At 38.4% G+C, this 12,185-nt stretch overlaps 1 protein-coding gene across 6 annotated transcripts in view; it reads right to left on the reverse strand.

Annotated features, from left to right (window-relative positions):
* Window positions 1-300: 300 nt before the first annotated feature.
* The window catches only part of LCOR (ligand dependent nuclear receptor corepressor), a 62,601-nt gene continuing 50,716 nt past the window's right edge, over window positions 301-12,185 (reverse strand). For all 6 annotated transcript variants that reach the window (XM_074593388.1, XM_074593393.1, XM_074593389.1 and 3 more), the window contains one exon: window positions 301-9,900. In XM_074593388.1, coding sequence (XP_074449489.1) covers window positions 8,931-9,900 — 970 coding nt within the window. In that variant the 3' untranslated portion in view covers window positions 301-8,930. The remainder of the gene's footprint in view (window positions 9,901-12,185) is intronic.

The raw sequence follows: 12,185 nt of genomic DNA on the forward strand, positions 1-12,185 counted from the left end.
GCCAGCAGGGAAGAGCAAATTAGAGCAGGGGAGTTCATGAGACCGGGCTGCTACGAGATGGCGTTTCAGCTTTCACGTGCATTCCCGACCCAGCCGCTAAAGCCACTTTATCGCCAACCCTATTTAGGACAAGAAACAAACGAGGACGGAGACTCCAAAGCTCAATCCTTCGGCCAGAATTCGCTTTACCTTCTATTTTCACTTCCTCCCCTGCTTCTCTCCATTTGTGATATCTCGCATTTCATAACCTCAGGTGATTAGCACGGCCATTTAGAAAGCACACTAAAAACAACAGAATTGGAACCCCTTAAAGTTTTTCACAACAAAATTTATTAGAAGAATAGTGGTTTTGAAAAGTCTAGCATCCAGTGAAAACTACCATACACAACGTTACAGCTGGGAATGTGTTTCCAAAATGACATGGTCAAATAATACAATGGAGCCATTAAATCTTACACATGCACAACAAGAGAATTAGCGCTTTGACATACAATGCAAAAAATAAATGGACCACATGAAATAAAAATTTAAAAGTACTTATCACATACATTAAGACACAGCTTATTTAGTCCAGTCAAAAAATCAGAACTGCATTAAAAAAATTAATGTAGTGCAATCAAACCAAAAACCTTAATTTGTGATCATAAGTGCTCTACTACATAAAACATTGATCATAGCAAGGAACAAAAAATTCAAATCACACAGTACAAAAAAAATCTGTAAATAAATATAAACTACAGTACAAGAGAAATATTAAATTATACAATTCCGTCAAACTGTAAACAGTATATTGAAATGAGGTCCATAAGAGTAAAGGGGGGGGTTCCTGTTTTTTTTTTTTTTTTTCCCATGACACTTGAACTTCTAGAGGTCAGAGAGAAATGCCATTTTCCATACTCTTCAAAGACTATGGGTTACATAAATAGAAAGAGAAGACTTTTTAGATGTAAAGTGTCAAATAATAAAGCAGAGGTGTTGCTGACTCGCGACTGCCAACAGATCACTGCGAGAGCGGAACAGCGCTTTTTTTTTTTTTTTTTTTACTTTAGAGTTTGGCCTCCTCGTGAGCGCAGCACGGAGGCCCGTCATTACAGATGTTAAGTGCCAACACATTCCAAATTAGCGCTCGGCATTAAGAGAGGAGACACCTGCTGAGGGGTCTGGTCCTACCAATTAGGCGGAAGCGATTCTGTCCGCCCTCACCGACTCGGACCTCTGCTGATTATCTGACAGGTTTACACGCTTGTCATACAAACACCAACTTTGGCAGAACAATTACTAATAAACTCAAAGCACTCCCGGCCCATTGGTTTCCATCACAGTGGCCAGTGCACAGAATTCTCTAAGGACATTGCATAACTAGAGTGTAGAGGTCAGACAGCCAAGGGCCCGTGCTTGAGGTTAGAAGTAGTTATGGTGAGAGAGAAGCAAGAGCCACGTTAAGAAGCTGCCTCCGCGGTTCGCAGAAGCAGTTGGGAATGTATTTCATTTTTAGCTGCGCTGGCTAGTAGTGGCATTTTAAAATATATAAGTTTAAGATAACATATATACTATATATGTATATAATATAATACATATTATATAATATACATAGGAATTTCTTACAATACATACCAGGAACCCCCACGCGATCTGCTCAGTAGTAATAACTGAATATACAGAATGCCACTATAAGTGTCTGAGGCACTGTGTGCTGGAGAGTAAATATGCAGCTTTAAAATCCGTTTGGCTGAGTTATACCTGGATACCTGAACTGAGTTTTAAGTTGACATTCATCGAGGATGTGCTATCAGCACGTCAAAAGAAAAGCAAAACAAAATACAAGTCACTGCTAGGTTTAAGAAGAGAGTACAAGTACCTGAATTGAGTGAGGATAGTGTGTAAACTGTCCCTGAGGGTTTTTAAACAGTGTGTGTACAAGTTGGATTCCTAAGAACATTAGTTTAAACTTACATTGCGGACTGATAAAATACCAATGTCTGACAATTTAACAAGTGGAGGTTAGAAAGAGTTATGAGCAAACACTCAAAACATATTTTATACATTTTAAAGCAGCAGTAAGCTGCTGTAAGCATACATCCCATCAGTACAAGCAACACGTGGGACTCAGATAAAGGTTTCTATTTGCAAAAAGCCCATCATATATCGATAAGTAAAGAATATTCACCTGCTAAATTAGAATGCACCTAGTTACAGACTAGCAATTCAAGATTATTTTTTTAATCAAATACTTTGCTATACTTTGCTATTACATACTAAAATTCCTTAAGCTCACTAATGCTGGTATTCTAATCTATTTTTTTTTAAATGTTCCCCCTTCATTTAAGAAATATACCATTCCACAACTTAAACATTAAGATCCATTTTCAGTCCTCAGATGTAAAAAGCATGTCAATGAGTTTATATTAAAAATTTACATGGTAAAAAGGCTTGAATTTCAGCCAGAGATTCTAAATACTACTCATTCCCTGAAGGCATAAGGGAGAAAGAATCCCTACCCATTTTTCTTGTGATATAGTTTTCAAACTGAACATTAAGCAATGGTCCAAAAATGATTTTTCAGTTTGGGAAACTTCCCTTTCCCTACCCATCATCCCAGATTCCGAATGTCAAGCCCTGAAATGGCCTATTGAAATGATTAGTTAAAAATATCAGGCATGTATATATACATCCCCTGCCTGAACTTCAGAATATTTTGCTGTACTAGTCTTTAAAAGACAGATTAGTATCCCAAGAGAACTTGTAATCTGACCTGAAAGCTGTTAATGATCCTAGATTGTACGTTTAAAATATCTCATAACCTGAAGACCAGATTTAATTAAGACTCTGGCATTGTAACAGAAAAAGTGCTGCAGTTATTTGTCCCTTTTCTGGTACTTTAGAATAGGTCAGACAAGTGCTTTTTATAGTGACAGTAAAGTTTACATGCTTTCACGCAGGCATAAAAAATATTATCTGCAAAAATATTTGAGAAATGTAGCACCAAGTAGTTGATAAACTGTTATTAGTAGCTGTAGTAGTGTCTTCACAATTTCCGAGTAGGAAAAAACATTAAGTTAGACTGTACTAGGTGATGACTATAGAAATTGTTTTCTGACATTAAACTTTTCCTGCTCCAGTCAGAATGAAGTTTGTGTCCTAATCCCTGCTCCGTCAGGTAGAGTTATCACCTTGAGTCCTTCTTAAATTATACTTACCAACTCGGTAAGGGATGTTTATTTTTAAGAAGGTGAATGAAATGCCCTGGACAGGCCAAAAAAAAATAATAATAATCCTTCCTCCTAGTACTTTGCCCAGGAAAATTGATTTTGCAACCAGGCTAAGAGATTTGAGTGAGGATTAAATAAAGCTCTCTTAATATGAAGGTTTTCATGACAATACCTGAATATAGGCCTAATTCAGTAGGACATGAAGTCCAAAACTGCTGCTTTAATACTGGTATAGAGACCTGGCCCCAGTCAAAGCAAGAGCAGGAGAGAGGGAGATGCTGGAATACTGTAACTACTTACAGTTTTTTCTGGTACACGTGGAGTGCATCTACGGAGCATTTTGAGTCCGCAATATCTCTCTGCTTAGTGATCATCACAGTACATCATGTTTATGCACTGGCTAATTAGAAATGAATAACTGTAGTGGTTATTGTATTTGCTACATCCAACAGAACTGCATATAACTAGCAGCGCAGATTTTCAGGTTTCTGAAGGTTCTAATTACGGAGGGCTTTTTTATGTAATTTGAGATCAAGTGGAAACCTTTTTAATACCAAAACTAGTCTCAATATTTTTTTAGGTACAGCTTTTGAAAGCAGTATTAGTCAACAACATTTACTGATGCCAAGAAAAAGCAACATTGACCTAGACTGAAATTACCTTTAGTTTCTGAAACGTTTGTGGGGAAAACCTAGACGTTTCTGATCCTTATGATCAGAATGAGGGAAACAACCCTTCCCATTCTACCTCTAACACTTGGCAGAGAATTTAAGATATTTAAAATATTGTGACAAAGCTTTCAGTACAGGTTAATAAGTTTGCCTTCGTAAGAGTTTGGACTACAACATGCGTATGCATTCTTACACCAAAGAGTTAAAATTTTGTCTTCACTGAAGAGCAAGCTCTTTACATTAGAGATGTAGCCACACTGTTTTTGAGAAAAGAGGGAATGGCACAGTGTTCCCTTCACTCCCTGGACACTGTGTTCTTCTCCTAAGACTCAAGGACATCTTAAGAGCATTACTTCAAAGTAAACTGGAAAGAAACACATGATAATTCCAGTTTTGCCTGTATAACAATTGTTGCAGATGATATAAAAAGCAATTCAATCAGAACTAGAAAGTTGTTCTAATCTATACAAAGCTTACTCAACCCTAAAGCCCCTGAATCACTTTGCCAGTTCCTGTGAATTTCCAGGGAGAAGGCAATGTACTCTCAGGTTCTCATGAAAGAAATATTTAGACTCAAATGTCGGCCTGCCACAAGACAAAGCACAGACTATTCCTTGTCTGCTCTCAACCGGTCTAAACACGTGTGCGGTTGCCTCCCATGCTTAGGAATATCCTTGAGCACTGGAAAGCTCTACAAAAAAGGTGGCATAGGAGTTGCTTGAGAACACAGAGGCTGAATGTGTTCCTTTACTGGAGGCACTATCCTACCTGTACACCTGCGTTTGTTAAAACTCATTTGTTTTCCAATTGCCATGAGTTTGACTTCAGGTCTAGCGATAGGGTTGGTAATGCAAGCGTCGAATTATGAGTTCTGCAACAAGAAGAAAGCAAAGGCATACCTGTACTGCATATGCAGTAACTTCTGCACAACAGGGAAAAAAATAAAAGAGAAGTAGAGGAATTCTAAAGGAAACTGTCTTGAGCCTTTAACAAAAAAGTCAGGGAATGACTGGAAAACAAAAATCTTTTGACAGAATTAAAAACGAGTCCAGATACGTGTCCCTACAACATCTGACTGGAAACGTTCAACTCTATAGCTGTACTCAAGCATTACGGCCACAATAATGCCTACAACACTGTGGAATGAGGATCCAGCTGGCTGAAAGTGAGGTAATAGTTTGTAATAGGTCAGAGTTCTAAAAAAGCACTTTTACATCTTACAAGTCCAAATAAATTAAAAAAAAAAAAAGGACACATTTCATACATGTTGGGCTTTCTCACCAGAACTGTACGATAATTAACTCCACACCAGGACCCCTACCACACTAAGCCTTACTCATCTTCAATTATATGCTGCAGCAAAGATTTACCAAGCGACACCTAAACTTCAGTACAATATGAAACTTGATTCTTAAAAGTTTATACACACAAAATATAAAATTACCTTTCTAGGATGGGGTAGGGGAGAGGGATTCTCCTTCATGATACTTGGACTGAAAAACTAGTTTTCAGAGACTGCCACAAATATTATTCACAGTTTCTTGCTGTCAGGCTTTTTCAGCTACATCAACGTAGTACACAACAATACTGTTAAGTCCAATAACTACATCAGATGGACATTCTCGGGAATAAGAGAAAACTAGTGACGAAAAATACCCGAAAGGCCTCCTCCTAACGACGTCTCGATTTTTACAGGGTTGCAGTTTGTCTATGTTACACGTTAATGCGATCTCAAAAGAGCAGCAGGAGAAAGATTTTAAACCTTCTCTCCTGTCCAAGTGATCCAAGTAACATAAGCATCCACTTACCAGAAATAACATGAGAAACGAGGCTTTTGTTACAAAGACAGCAGTGAACCACACCTTCCCACACCAAAATATGGTCAACCAGGGATTTTGGCCATGCAAACTGCTGGTCAGCAGAAAATTAAGCATGCTAATGGACAAACATTAATCCCAATCATATATTTAAAATGATCCCAAATACTACTAGTTAGCTACACTGAAAGCGCCTGTAAAAAATACGTAGTGAGAAATGAAACAAAACATTAGTGATCACTGCAGCACTTTGAGTGATACTAGTCTTACGTGATGAATCACCTCAGAGAAAATACATTAGATGGGACTTTGAAACAAAAAGTTAACATTAAAAGGTGCACCTGAATATTACAGACTAAATTTACAAAACCTACAATAAGGTAAAATATATATCTTTTGAATATTCAGCAGCTTTTTTTTAAATTTGTTTTTATTTTTTTGAGAGGCTCATGAAATTTTAAAAAGGGACCACTAACTAATCTCAACCATGCTTCACAAAACAATAATGGCTATTTTATATTGCAGTTACCAAAGTAATGCAATTAGTGCTTAAAAAATAATCTACACTTTTTTCTTTTTTTTCCTTTTTAAACAGAGACCTTTGGAGGAAATATGGTTGTTCAAAAGCTTCTTGAAAAGGAAAGATTACCTGAATATTAAGTTATCACAGATCAAGTGTTGTGTTTAAAAGCTTTGCAGAGATGAGTATTACAATCTTCAGGTCTCAGGACATTTAAAACTGAGAAAGTTACGCGTTTGGTTTGTTGTTGGTTTTCTTTTTTAAAAATCCACTTTCTAACCAAAGCAAATAAAGAGTACTCAACTTCTCACTATCTATTTACAATTCTTAGCCTACAGTCTGAAATGACAAGACAAATTCTCTTTTAAAACTGCAGCATTAAAGGGTAGGCACACCATTCTTCTGCTGCACGATTGTCACCCACTTAAACATACACATACAAAATATTTAGGTTAGTAAAATGAGCACTCCACATACACTACAGTGACAAGTTTTATAAAACTCAGCTCATGTTGCTTAAATAAAGACAACTGCAAAAGGTTAAACCTCTCTGAACAGTAAAACTGTGTTACTTTTTTTTTTTTTTAAACTTGCAGCAAACTTTCTACCATAACCTCCAACAGCAGATGAAATCACACGTTTAACTGCGCCTTTATTGCAATCACCAGCTAAACTGGAACGTATTGCAGAGTTTGTATACTGCTACTGAGCTTAAACTGCTTCAAATGCCAAGATGACAACTAGAGAGCTACGAGGAACCAGGATTTTGAGTACTAAAATATATTAAGTAAACAAAAACAAAGTATACTCGGGGCCAAATGCCCAGTCCGTTTCAAGAATGAGCAGTGCATATTTAAAACGACAGCAATGGTGTGCCTAACCTTTGAAAATACGAAGTTGCTGGGGAGGGGGAGAGGCTAACAGGATCAACTGTTCCAGAAGTCATTCAGCATCCCTGGGGCTATCTACGCCACCCTCCCATAAGCTTTGAGAAACCACTTTCAATCACTGACATCACTTAATGCTCTCACACAAAAACTCCAACGCTTCTTTTGGTTGTGCAAATGAGGAAAAAAAAATGGTAATTCCATCTACCTTTTGCACAGATTAAGACCAAATTGCTTCTACCTGAAGAACCAGCAATTCTGATTTGGTCACATTGTGGTAAATCCAGTAAGCTCCACCTAGTTACTGACCACTCCCGCAGAAAGTATCAAAGATAAAAGTTCCGTACAAAACTTATCCTGGATCTCCATATAATGATAACGATATCATCATATTGAAAAAAAATTGGATTTGTGGTTTACGGAGTGCTTTTACGGTGTTTAAATGCTTATTCTAGCATGTGCTAAACCACTATCAAAATAGATTAAATAAAAACAACAACAGAAAAGCAGGACTTAGATTAATTCCTGCTACTGGCAACTGTAATATTTAAAAAGGAAACACCCATTCATTGAGTGTTCGACCCTGACAGTATTACAGATAGATATGATGCAGAGCCCGAATTAGATCAGGCTACCAGTGTTTTACTTCTTCCCTGAACATTAACAAGCTCCTTCACTAATGTGGATATTTGGGCAGACTACTGAGGTTGTAACGTTTGAGATCACTGTTTTGTGGGCTTTTTTTTCTTTCTTTTTTTTTTTTTCTTTTTTGCAATATCACAGTAGTTTGTTACACAAATCCCCCTTCCCCAGATTAGAGTCATTTAAACTAGTTGTTGGAACCACATAGTTTAGTAAACTCAGAATCAAGTCTGTAAAAAGCATAAAGGTCACAAAGAACCATAGTTCTGTTAGAATGAGGCATACCCTAATACATCATTTAGTGTACCCTGACTGCTCCTGACTGTGAGAAGCTTGTCTTCCGTGAGATAAGGCTACATCCTCAAGCAGGTGAGTCTAAATATCACCCTTCAAAAATATCAAACAAAATTACAGCGAAGGTAGTGTTACAAATAATTAACTGACATATTCTGAAGGTAGTGTATGTAAGTTTTCCCTCCCCTCCCCTCCCCTCCGGGTGAGCACTAAGCAGACAGTGAATGGTAAGTATGTTTAATTTAGAAAGAAAATAGTGGAGAGCCTAATTAGACCCAATTGATTATCCATCTATTGAACAAATCTCTGAGTTCAAGAGAGATACCATTCCTAAGCAACTTGATTTAGCCTAGATCTTTCAATCAACTGGATCAAAGAAAAGGAGGGGAAAAAAGATTTCTGAAACATTTTGAAGAATGACAGTCTGATTCTCATTCAAAAAAAGCCTGGGTTTAGGAGAGTATCAGTTTAACAAAGTGGACTTATTTCTATAAAGGCAGACATGAAAAATCCAACACCAGAAGTTCAAGCAGGCCCTACAGGCAAGATGTCCACTTCCACAGATCTGCATTCTTTGTGAGGTAACTCAACTCTCTATTACAGAGAAACATGCAAAAGGCAAAAGAAAAACGAAAAGAAAAAAAAAAAAAAGAAAAAGAAAAAAGGGGGTAGTGGGCAGGTGAAGGAGGGAAACTGCGCCATACCAGGCTAGAAAAATTTACAAATGTGACATTCAGAGCACACCTTTCACCTGTGTCCACACAAGTCTGTGCTAAACTGCAAAGGAAAGAGCATTGCAGTAAATAGGAGAATCAGGTGCGCTCAGTGGTGGTTGAACTATGCAGTAGTGCTCACCCAGTTTGCGAAGTAATTGGCACTCTACGACATCCCTATTCATCTTTCAATTCATTCGCACTTTGTGCTGCTTCTCCCTGGGGATCTAATTCAATCTTTACTGAAACATCCTGCCCCTCCGACCTCATTAATTTCATTTTTTTCTTTGGAGGGTTTTTCAAAGTGCCCAGCCTCTCTTTAACTTTGTACTCCAGTGTACTGTGGGGGATCCCATAAATACTCTGAGCTTTGGAAACACTCATTTTCCCGCTCATAACCACAGAGATTGCTTCCTCCAGTATCTCGCTGTTGTACTGTCTGTATCTCCCTCTTTTCTTCCTAGGTTGCTTGGAGCCAGGATCTCCCTCTTGATCTGAGGTGGGATATGGCTGTCCAGAGGTAGACTGCTCAGCATCTGAGCCCCAGGAATCTGGTCCAGCATCCAGCAAACTTCTCCTGTTTTGTTTTGGAAGGATAGCCCTTAACTTTTTGCTAAGCGCGCTCTCCGTTTGTGAACCCATTACCAAAGAGCTATAGCTGTACTGGTCACCAGTGCGGGACTCCCATGAAAGGTCCATGCCTCGAACTTGTGGTATCTTTAAATCCACAGGAGACGAATGGCTCACGTCCTTTTTCCCATCCTGTTTAGTTTGAAGTGCCATTTTGTGAAAGGCAGAGTTTTCTGTAAGAAAAGGAAGGTCACTGATGTTGCTGAGTGCACCATTTCCCCTGAATTTCATGCGGCTGAAATTGAATTCGTAGTGTGGTTTTGCCCAAGAAGCCTCCCTGGATAATATTAAGTGCTGTCCATGATTCTGTAGTCCAGATGGCCCATGGCTGGCAGCTGTAGAAAACTGGTTTCTGCTCAGCAGTTCTTCACTAATCTGGAGTGATCGAGCCAGCGGTACTTTAAGAGATGTGGAGTGGCCATAACCTTCCCTGGTTCCATCCTGCAAGCTTCTTGGAGGTACCCCATCACCACTCTGTAGTCCCTCCGGATGGTGCTGGCTGGGTCTCCCAGGTCGCCTAATTGGATGGAAGGAAACTGATGTGAGCAGGACTTGCACAGGTAGGGAGGGATGGGTGAGGGGGCCACTCCTTTATTAGAAGGCCTTGCTTGGGTAACATCACTTTTTGTGTTATTTATTTTTCTCTAAATTTGTTTTTTTTTTTTTTTTTTTTTTTTTATTTTATTTTAATTTTTTTTTTTTTTAAGTCTCAGCATCAGTCAGTTTTAAAACTTGTTCGCAAAAAAAGAGAAGCTTTTTGGGCAAAGAAAAATGAAACCTGTTGGCTGGTCTCTGGTTGGGTTCACAAATTCTCGGAGTAGAAAAGACTTCGCGCAAGCGTCTGAAAATAGCACCTTAATTACAAAAGTAGTAATCAATCGCCATAGATCTACACACAACTGTGTTACTGGTGTGACGTTACCACTAAACAAGTACAGTAATAAAAGAGTAAGCCAAAGTGCAACATATTCAACATGCAAATATGACTGCCACCTGCAGTATCTACATAGGTGGAAACCTTGGATGATGTTCGCTTACATCAGAGTGAAGAATTGCTGCTCAGGATGAAAAAAAAAAAAAAAATGCTTAGCAGGCCTCAAAGGTATTTGCTTGACTTTCATTAACACCAAATAGGAAAGCACTGCATTACACTAGACTTACCAAATCGCGCTCTCAACAACTAATTGCATGTATACATGTCCCTGATTCTCATTCAATACACAGCATGGCTAGGAAAAAGAGATCTAAGTTCCAACTGTCATCCAGATGAATAGTTAATAGCAGAAAAAGCGGTATGTATTTTTACCATTTTCCTTTTGTCACAAGTATTCTTTCTATGACAGAAAGTACTACTACTGCAGATAAACACATGTATTTTAATATTTTCCTTGCTTAGCCCCCTGTAGTTACTAAGTCACACTAGTTTCAAAATCCACCCCCAAACTTTTCCACTTTCAACATACAGATTAATGAAGAGACTAGTAAGCAATTCTATTTTAATGCTCTGGGACACTTATACTGGTGTGAAGCCCTCCAGCTAAGTCAGCATTATTTAAGGATAGGATAAGTACTGCTGAAAAGCTACATGATTCTTTTTAGCATCACATTGGGATTAAAAAAAAACCCTAAATTTTTTGAGAAAAGACAACCACTGAAAGGACCTGGCACGTAACATACAGTGCTCGATACGTATGCTGATAGCTTCTCTCCAGGATGCAATAGGTCAGAGTTGAAGCGGGTAACAAGAGTCAACAAGGTTTCAGAACAAAATCCAGAGAAATGAATGGAAGTTTGCTATTCCAGAGAACTCTCTCGAGCAATGTGCGTTCTCTGCCCCTTCTACAGCATGTATCAGCATCAGAATGCGCACCAGTGATTCTGCGCCTAAATGATGGTCATATTGGCAGCTAACTAGGACACAGGGTCACACCTGATTTCATTGATGCTAAACAGACTGCAGTCACCCTCACATACCACACACCTGTGCAAGTAACCACAGATGCCAGTATGCCACATCCTCTCTTGACCATCAAGACAGTGCCAGATGCTGGCCCTGTCATCCCTGTGTGTTGGACTTTGGCCCTCACTTGATACATAAACAAGGGAACAAACAATACACAGCCCTGGTGGCTTCGGCTGCCTTCCTAGGAAAATAAAGATGGAAATAACCTGTCCAGAATTGAAAGAGAAGAGCTGGTGGGGAGGTTTATGCTAAAGAATTGTGAAAAAGTGTTTAGACTAACTTTTAAACAAGAATAGAAATACTAAATGGAGAAAGTAATCTTGAAGGGAGAAATCTGAGAGAGTAATATTTTTCCAAAGAGAAATGCAAAAGTTAAAACAGTTCTTAGCAGTACGTGGGATTGGTGGTGGTGGTGGTGGGTTGTTAGTTTAAAATTTCCAGTTTTTCAAAGGCTGTTGTAAAGCTAAATCCAGCAATTCAATAGCAGATTAAACCATATACTGTTTCTGTACTTCACTGAAAAAATTACTTGCACTCAGTAGCTTCAAGATAAATTCTCCCATCAACACCCAAAATCCCTCTTACTCCCACTCAGGCTCTCCAGTACAATTAACTCAATCCTAACTAAGAATAAAGGATTTCTAAATGTATGCAAACAGTGACCATTAGAAATATGAAACCTAAAAGCAGTTTTTTGATATAACATTCTTTCACACCTTGAGGCAAGAGTAGTACACCACATACTTTACATTTTTTTTAAAAAAAGAAACAACATCTTGTTCAGTGCTACAGTACAATCACAAATCCAAAAAGCCATATTTAAAGTTTTCTGAACTACC

This window comes from Larus michahellis, chromosome 6 (genome assembly GCF_964199755.1).
Source record: "Larus michahellis chromosome 6, bLarMic1.1, whole genome shotgun sequence".
Lineage (NCBI taxonomy): Eukaryota > Metazoa > Chordata > Aves > Charadriiformes > Laridae > Larus > Larus michahellis.